Raw genomic sequence first — 9,810 nt, forward strand, 5'->3', positions numbered from 1 at the left:
CCAAATTCTCACTTCCTTCCCTCCTCCTACTCCCTCCACACACCTTTCCCCCACCCCCTCCAATCTTAAGATAGGGCAAGGCAACCCTCCCTGTGGAAAGTCCAAGGCCTTCCCCTACAACATCCAGGTTGAACAAAGTATACATCTAATGAGTTTAGGATCCAAAAATGCCAGCACATGCAGCAGAGACAAATCCCAATGACACTGTAAGTGGCCCCTCAGTCTGCCCCAACTGTCAACCACATTCAGAGTTTAATCACATGCTCATTCACTCCCAGTCTAGTTGGAGTTGGTGAGCTCCCATTAGTTCAGCCAAACTGTCTCAGTGGGTGAACCCCTCGTGCTCTTGATTTCCTTGCTCATACTATCTCTCCTTCCACTCTTCAACTGAACCTTTGAAGCTCAGTCCAGTGCTCCAATGTGGGTCTCTGCCTCTGTTTTTCCAACTGTTGTTGGACAGAGGTACTATGTTGATATTACGATAATCATCAGTCTGACTAAGGGCAAGGTCAGTTCAGGCACCTTCTCCTCTATTGCTTAGGATCTTAGCTAGGATCATTCTTATGGATTCCTAAGAATTTTTCTAGAGCCAGGTTTCTTGCTAATCCCATAATTGCTCTCTCAATCAAGATATGTCTTTCTGCCTTTCCAGCTTGGGCCCGGCAGAATGGCTCCCGCAAAGAAGGGTGGCGAGAAGAAAAAGGGCCGTTCTGCCATCAACGAGGTGGTGACCCGAGAATACACCATCAACATTCACAAGCGCATCCATGGCGTGGGCTTTAAGAAGCGTGCTCCTAGGGCACTTAAAGAAATCCGGAAATTTGCCATGAAGGAGATGGGGACTCCAGATGTGCGGATTGATACCAGGCTCAATAAAGCCATCTGGGCCAAAGGAATAAGGAATGTTCCTTTTCGTATCCGGGTACGTTTGTCCAGAAAACGTAATGAGGATGAGGACTCACCAAACAAGCTCTACACATTGGTAACTTACGTGCCTGTTACCACATTCAAAAATCTACAGACAGTCAATGTGGATGAGAACTAACCTACTGAATCTCAAATAAAGTTGGAGAACAGCCTAAAAAAAAAAAAGATATGTCTTTCCTTGCTCTCATATTTGTCCTTCCTCCATCTCGACTATCCCATTCCCTCAAGTTCTCCCCAACCCTCCCCTTATGTCCTCCTCTTCCCCATCTCCCCTTCTTTCTATCCCCTGCTCCCATGCTCCCAAATTTTGTCAGGTGATGTTGTCTGCTTCCAATTTCCCAATTTTTCTTCTCTCAGGTTCATCGTGGTTGGATTTATATTGAGGTCTTTAATCCCTTTGGACCTGAGTTTTGTGCATGGCGATAGATATGGACATTCTTCTGCATATTGACATCCAGTTATGCCAGCACTATGTGTTGAAGATGCTTCCTTTTTTTCTATTGTATAATTTTAGCTTCCTTGTCAAAAATCAGGTCTTCATAGGTGTATGGATTAATATCTGGGTCTTCAATTTGATTTCATTTTATAACATCTCTGTTTTTATGTCAATACCGGGCTGCTTTGATTACTGTAGCTCTGTAATAGAGCTTGATGTCAGGGATGGTAATGCCCCTGGAAATTCTTTTATTGTATAGGATTGTTTTGGCTATACTGGGTTTTTTGTTTTTCCATATGAAGTTGATTATTGTTCTGTCAAGGTCTGTGAAGAATTGTATTGGGATTTTCATAGGGATTGCATTGAATCTATACATTACTTTTGGTAGAATTGCCATTTTTATTATGTTGATCCTTCCTATCCAAGAGCATGGGAGATCTTTCCATTTTCTGGTGTCTTCTTCAATTTCTTTCTTCAAAGACATTAAATTCTTGTTAAATAGGTCTTTCACTTTCTTGGTTAGTGTTACCCCAAAATATTTTATGTTATTGTGGCTGTTGTGAAAGGTGATATTTTTCCGATTTCCCTCTCAGCTTCTTTATCCTTTGTGTAAAGGAGGGCTATTGATTTTTTTGAGTTCATCTTATATCCTGCCATATCACTGAAGGTATTTATCAGCTGTAGGAGTTTTGGGGTCACGTATGTACACTATCATATCATCCGCAAATAACGAAAGTGTGACTTCTTCCTTTTGAATATGAATTCCCTTTATATCCTTATGTTGTCTTATTTCTGTTGCTAAAACTTCAAGAACTATGTTGAAGAGATATGGAGTGGACAGCCTTAATTTTAGTGGAATTGCTTTGAGTTTCTCTCCATTTAATTTGGTGTTAGCTGTCGGCTTGATGTATATTGCTTTTATTATATTTAGATATGATCCTTGTATCCCTAATCTCTCCAAGACCTTTATTATGAAGGGATGTTGGATTTTGTCAAATGCTTTTTATCACCTAATGAAATAATTAAATGGTGTTTTTCTTTCAGTTTATTTATATGGTGGATTACATTGATGGATTTTCATATGTTGTACCAGTCCTGCATCTCTGGGATGAAGCCTACTTGATTGTGATGGATGATTTTTTGATGTGTTCTTGGATTGGTTTGCCAGCATTTTATTGAGAATTTTTGCATCCATGTTCACGATTGAGATTGGTCTGTAATTCTCTTTCTTTTTTTAATATTATTATTTATTTATTTATTTATTTATTTATTATGTATACAATATTCTGTCTGTATGCCTGAGGACCAGAAGAGGGCGTGAGACCTCTTTACAGATGGTTGTAAGCCACCATGTGGTTGCTGGGAATTGAACTCAGGACCTTTGGAAGAGCAGGCAATGCTCTTAACTACTGAGCCATCTCTCCAGCCCTGTAATTCTCTTTCTTGTTTGAGTCTTTGTGTGGTTATGGTATCAGGGTAACTGTAGTCTCATAAAAGAGTTTGGCAGTGAGCCTTCTGTTTCTATTATGTGGAACACTTTGAGGAGTATTCTGCACTAAAACCATTAGGCCCTGGGCTTTTTTTGGTTGGGAAGTTTTAATTACAGCTTCTATTTCCTTGTGGCTTATAGGTCTATTTAAATTGCTCACCTTGTCTTGATTTAATTTTGATATATGGTATCTATCTAAAAAATTGTCCATTTCTTTTATATTTTCCAATTTTGTGGAGTATAGGTTTTTGTAGTAAGATCTAATGATTCTCTGAATTTCCTCAGTGTCTGTTGTTATTTCCCCCTTTTCATTTCTGATTTGTTAATTCGATGTTCTCTCTCCTCCTTTTGATTAATTTGGATAAGGGTTTGTCAATCTTGTTGATTTTCTCAAAGAACCAGCTTGTTGTTTCATTGATTCTTTGTATTTTTTCTGTGTTTTTATTTAGTTGATTTCAGCCCTCAATTTGATTATTTCCTCCCTTCTACTCCTACTGCGTGAGTCTGCTTCTTTTTTTTCTAGAGCTTTCAGGTGTGCTGTTAGGTCGCTAACGTGAGCTTTTTTCATTTTCTATATGTTGGCACTTAGTGCCATGAACTTTTTTCTTAGCATGGCTTTCACAGTGTCCCATAGGTTTGGATACGTTGTGCCTTCATTTTCATTGAATTCAAGGAAAATATTTAATTTTTTTCTTTATTTCTTCCTTGACCCAGGGGTGGTTCAGTAGTTGACTGTTCAATTTCCATGAGTTTGTAGGTTTTCTGAGAGTATTATTGCTGTTAAATTTTATCTTTCCTCCATGGTGATCCAATAAGACACGGGGTGTTACTCCAATCTTTTTGCATCTATGAATGTTTGCTTTGTTGCTGAGTAGGTGATCAATTTTAGAGAAGGTTCCATGAGGTGCTGAGAAAAATGTATATTCTTTTGTGTTTGGGTGAAATGTTCTATACATGTCTATTAAGTCCATTTGATTTATTATATCGTTAGTTCTCTTATTTCTCTGTTAAGTTTCTGTCTGGCTGGCCTGTCCATTGGCGAGAGAGGACTGTTGAAATCTTCTGTGTGTCTGGTTTGGTGTGTTACTTCTTAGGGTTATGCTGGAGTGGGCCTATCATATGTCTGCATTTTTGTGGGTATAGTTAGCTTCCTTGGTTTGAGGTTGTTCTTATAGTTCTTTCTGTAATGCTGGGCTTGTGGATACATATAGTCTAAGTCTGTTTTTGTCATGGAATATAATGTTTTCTCCATCAATGGTGAATAAAAGCTTTGCTCGGTATAGTAGTCTGGGCTTGCATCCATGGTCTCTTAGTGTCTGCAGCAATCTATCCAGGACCACTGGCTTTCATGGTTTCCATTGAGAAGTCAGGTGTAATTCTGATAGATTTACCTTATATGTTACTTGAACTTTTTCCTTTGCAGCTCTCAATATTCTTTATTCTGTATGCCTTGTGTTTTTATTATTATATGGCGAGGGGATGTTTATTTTTGATCCAGTCTATTTGGTGTTCTGTAAGCTTCTTGTACCTACATAGAGATATTTTTCTTTATGTTGGAAAATTTTTCTTCTATAATTTTGTTGAATATATTGTCTGGGCCTTTGAGCTGAAGTTCTCCTTCTTCTACTTCTGTTATTCTTAGGTATGTTTTTGTTATGATTTTGCCTGCGAGTCCTGAGCAGCTTGTGGTGGGGCTGGCTGGTCCTGACCACAGTAAAGTTACCTGACCGAGAGAGCCACCAGCCCAGGGCAGGGCTCAGCCATGTGGCAAGTGGCTGGGCAGGCAACAGTGAGTCCCTGGAAGGTGCAGGTTCCCAGTGGCGAGCGGGTGGGAAACACGTGGACAGACACATCATATAGAATAGAATTGGATATTTATTACTTAGAGAAGGGGTGAGAAGGTGAAGAGGACAGAGAGAGAGAGAAAATGGGGGGAGCAGAGAAGTGGGGAGAGAAGCAGAAGCGAAGCTGCCTCTCTGAGAGGAAGATGGAAAAAAAAGAGTGAGCTCAGGCCAGAACCTGAAGATCAGCTTGCCTCAGCAGATGAGGGAGGGAGTGGGTGTGGCTTGTATGAACAATCATAACAGTTTTTTTCATGGTGTCCCAGAGTTCCTGAATGTTTTGTGTTAAGATTTTTTGGATTTGTTTTCTTTGACCAATGAATCTATTTTCTCTATAGTATCTTCAGTGCCTATGATTCTTTCTTCTGTCTCTTGTATTCTGTTGGTTATACATGTCTCTATAGTTCCTGTTCATTTACCCAGATTTTTCATATCCAGAATTCCCTCGGTTATGTTTTCTTTACTGCCTCTACTTCAGTCTTCAATTCTTGAACTGTGTTCTTCACCTGTTTGATTGTTTCTTCTTGGTTTCCTTGGGTTTCTTTGAGGGATTTATTAATATCTTTCAACTTTTTGTTTGTTTTCTCTTCCATTTCTTTATGGGAGTTTTTCACTTCCTCTTTAAAGGTCTTCATCATTTTCATAAAGTTATGTTTAAAGTCATTTTCTTCTACTTCTTCTGGGTTAGGATGATCAAGTCTTCCTGTCATGTGACCACTGGGTTCTAGTGTTACCATGTTGCTTTTTAGGATGTTGGAGGAATTCTTGCATTGGCGCTTACCCATCTCTTCCTTCAAATGAGGCCACCAGTGTCTTGGCGTCTTGGTTCAATCCTTAATGTGGCTGTCTCTTTGGTCCCCTCAGTATTGGATTAAGCTGAGTTTCAGGGTTCCACTGAGCTTACAGGTGAACAGGCCAGTTTGGGGGCGGAGTGGGTTGGGGGATAGCCAAGTCACAGGAAATCTCCCTGCTGGCTGGCTAGAAAAGCCCAGGGAGATTGGAAGGCTCTCCTGGGTTTTGTCCCCCTGGGGAGGTCCCAGAGAGCCAGGCATCCAGCTGTCTGGCCCTGTGTCCACTGACTCACCTCTTAGGTCCCCTCAGTGTTGGCAATCTTGGTCATTCTTACAGGTGTAAGATGGAATCTCAGAGTTGTCTTGATTTGCATTTCTCTGATGAATAAGGGTGTTGAGCATTTTCTTTAGTGTCTTTCAGCCATTTTAGATTCCTCTGTTGAGAGTTCTCTGTTTAGTTCTGTACTCCATTTTTTTTTAAATATTTGTTCTTTTCATGACTAATTTCTTGAGTTCTTTGTATATTTTGGGGATCAGTCCCCTGTCTGATGTTGGGTTGGTAAAGATCTTTTCCCATTTTGTAGGCTGTCATTTTGTCTTGTTGACCATGTCATTTGCTTTACAGAAGCTTTTCAGTTTCAGGAGGTCCCATTTATTAATCGTTCCTCTCAGTTAATTATCTATTTTTATACAAGTTGCATGGCCACAATGTGGGGAGGACTGGGGGAGGGGAAAGAATTTTAAATTATATAGGCACACATTCATAAATGCACATTTGAGTAGTATTTAAGGTTTTTTTTTCTGTGTAGCTCAAGCTGTCTTGGTAAGTGTCATGTAGACAAGGGTAGCCCAGAATTACAGAGATCCTACTGCTTCTGCCTTTTGAGTCTTATGGTTAAAAGTATTCCCTATGGAAAGGTGATTAAAGTATATTGTATGAATATTTTTCTCAAAATCCAGTAGTTACTTTTCTGTGTAACTCTAAAAGGGCTGACAAGGAAGGAGCACGTATATAAAAACAATCTTTTGACTTTCCACTTTCATCCACTTATGACTTCAAAATCTTACATGAGATAAAATGTAATTTAATGTTTTAAATTAATCTTGTACTGAGTGTGTCTATAAGGCTTATGGTGCAGTCAAGAGAGCAATTTTGAGGCCTGAAGATTCATCTCCACACATGTCAGACATTTGCCCTGATTTGCCTCTAGCCATGACTTGCTCACAGAATTTAATCCTTTGCTGTTTTCTCTCCTCTTTTTCTTTGTCTCCTAAAGACTGGAGATTGAATCAGATACCTGTTTATAGTAAAAATGTAAAGTGGTGTCCAACTCCTAGAAATTTCTTGTCTCTATCCCTTATTTTTTTTCTTATTAATATTTTGGTCACATATCCCTGGTTGACATCAAAATAACTCTGTAGCCCAGGCTGTCCTAGAACTTGCAGCTCTCGTAGTGTAGCTGGGATTACAGGTCTGTGCCCCCAGGTCTGTCTCTTATGTTGCCTTTAAAAGCATTAAGAATATGTGATTATTATTCTCATTTGAACACCTAGATACTCACATAGAGATTTTGTTTCTGGTTCCTTGGTGTTTTCTCCCTTTTGAGGGAAGGTATCCAGTACCCCAGGCTGCCTTGGAGCTGCTGTGTAGTCAGTGCTTGCTCTCAAGTCCTGATCCCCCTTCTCCACTTCTGACAATATAAATATGCTGTACCAACTTGGTATGTAGAGACATTAAATGGGCTGGACTATTGAAGTATTTCAAAGATCTGCCTCTTAATTGTAAAGACCATTTACTTATTGGTGTCTTCAGGCAATACATATTTTAAGTTTGTAGTTCAAATAAGAACTCTGGTCTCAGCCTCTATTCTCCCTAGATTGTAATCCTTCAAGAGTTCTGAGGCTTGGGAAATGGCACATCCAAAATACTTGCCCCCAAGATTCAGGACAGAAGTTTTATTTCCATAGTTCCTATTGAAGGGAAAAACCAGTTGTAACATGCTTTCTTTATACCTCCAACTGTGGTCACTGTCAGGTTTGTGAAGAAAAATAAAACAGGCATTAATATTCTTCCAATCCCTGTTCCATTTTTTTTCTTTATCACCCAGTGTTGGGGATTGATGCCAGGATCTTAAAAAAGCTGAACAAGTGCTCTGTCAATGAGCCTCACCTGGGACTTCTTGTGTAAATTTGTATTTGATTTAGTAGTTAATTTAAAGAATCTGTAGATATAAAGAAAGCTTCCTGGGACTTGACCCAGTAAACAGAGGTCTCCCTGACGCCATCTTCTAGAACAAGGAAAAGTTCCATTGGAGATTATTTATTTCTACAGCTGGGAGTGGCAAGACCTTAAGCAACACTGCTGTAGTTTATTTTGAGTTCTGCTTCCAGGACAGCTTCAAGACTGGTGGCCAAGATGATCCAGCCTTACAGAATATTCCACGCAGGACGAGGCCATAGTCCTAAATTTTCTTTGGGTCCCCAGAAGATTATCAGCTCCTCCGTTCAGCAGGGAATAGCCTAGAAAACTATGCCCATGTTCCCAAAAGAATGGATTATGGATGTTTGTTTTTTTAGAGTGTTGGTTGCAAAAGGCTATGAATAATGGTCAGGGAAAAAGCTAAACAAAGGAGATTAGATTCAGCTTTTTCTTTTGAAAAGAAAAAGAGGGAAATACTGTGGGGTAATATTCTTGTACACTATAAAGAATTGTCACTCATGTGGTGTAAATAAAATGCTGATTGGCCAGGAGCCACACAGGAAGTATATGTGGGGTGACCAGACTAGGAGAATTGTGGGCAAAGGAAAGGCAGAGAGTTAATCACCATCCAGACACAGAGGAAGCAAGAAGAGAATGCCTATTGAGAAAAGGTACAAAGCCACATGACTAAATATAGGTAATAATTTTGGTTTAATTTAATTATGAGAGCTAGTTAATAATAAGCCTGAGCAATAGACCAGACAGTTTATATTAATATAAGCCTATATACCCTCTAGTTTTATTAATCTTTTTCTTTAAATAAACTGCTTTTAGGTAAAATTTAGTGTGTTTAATTTGGTTACTTCTCATTATAAACCACGAAAACTTTAGAAAATTCTGCTTCTAGAGATGCCCAGTCTCTGAGGATTTCTTTCAGTGGGCTAGAGAAATGCATCAATGAGTCAGAACCATTGTTAATTTACCAGGAAAACCTGGTTCCATTCCCAGCATCCAGGAGGTGGCTCACAATCATCCTAGGATCCTGGGCATGCAAAAGTTGCACACCGAAATGTGCAGGCAAAACACATATGCAGACAACAAAAGAAACAATTGCTTGCCAATTTTGAGACCTCGAATATGTCTTCTGGAACCGTGTTGCTGAGCTAGGGTGGAGCTGATACTAAGGGCTATGAAAAGTTGGGTGCAGGTAATTGATTAAGGGCCTGTATGGAAGGAGAAGTCAAAAAAATGGTTGGAGTTTTTTGAGTTTCAACTTGGAGAAGATATTTAAACATTGGCTCCTGGAGTAGTGATTAAACAAAGAGAAGGATCTGCTATGTTGGAGAAGGGGTTTAGCTCTTGATTCCACAGGAGAAGAAAAGCTATGGATACCATCAAAATTGATAAAGATTCTATTTGAAACCTCTTGAGAAAGAAATGACAGCTCATCCACACAGGTGACAATCCTAAAGATTGTAAGAAAATCTTATGAGAGTTGAATCAGGGTTCTGTTCTTGTCTTTGCAGGAAAATACTCATTTTCAAAAATTCAAGAGAATCTGGACATTTGGATGCCTAAAGTGATAAAGATAACTATCCAGATAGAATCACCAAACAAAGAAGAATATGACTTATGAGGAGATATATATATATATATTCCAGTAGAATTATAAACTCACTTAAAAACCAAAGCTGGCTTCAGAGTTGGACAATTGCTATCCTTGTCTAAATCCAAGCATATTGTTAAAAGAAAAATTCAGAATTTCTGTCTCATGTCAGGAGCCATCTGGTATGGGACAGATAGAAGAAAGATTTTAGAAAAAAATTACTTTTCTCCGTACTTATTTTGTCTATATCATATCTTTTGTTGAATATGTCTACATGAATGATGTTTACATTTTCCACAATGAACAATAGATTTTCCTTCAGTAATCTTTGTAGTTTCCAGGAAGAAGATGGGACCCCAAAACAATAACTCCACCTGGTTGCTATGATGTCATGGTGCTGATAGCACCACTATAAGACCAATTTTGAGTACCAGCTGCTCAAGATGGTTCCAACTTGTTTAACTGAAATGGTACACCTTCTTACAACATTCTGACCAGAGCTCCAGATAACAATTTCAGA

General features: G+C 39.1%; 1 protein-coding gene across 1 annotated transcript; it reads left to right on the forward strand.

Annotated features, from left to right (window-relative positions):
• Nucleotides 1-646: 646 nt before the first annotated feature.
• LOC121449687 (60S ribosomal protein L31-like) lies at nt 647-1,079 on the forward strand. Its single transcript, XM_041654311.1, has one exon. It carries the CDS (start codon nt 668-670, stop codon nt 1,043-1,045), a length of 378 nt encoding a protein of 125 aa, XP_041510245.1. The 5' UTR covers nt 647-667; the 3' UTR covers nt 1,046-1,079.
• Nucleotides 1,080-9,810: the final 8,731 nt, after the last annotated feature.

This window comes from Microtus oregoni, unplaced genomic scaffold, assembly GCF_018167655.1.
Source record: "Microtus oregoni isolate MIOR12 unplaced genomic scaffold, Mior012 000006F_ref0000085, whole genome shotgun sequence".
NCBI lineage: Eukaryota > Metazoa > Chordata > Mammalia > Rodentia > Cricetidae > Microtus > Microtus oregoni.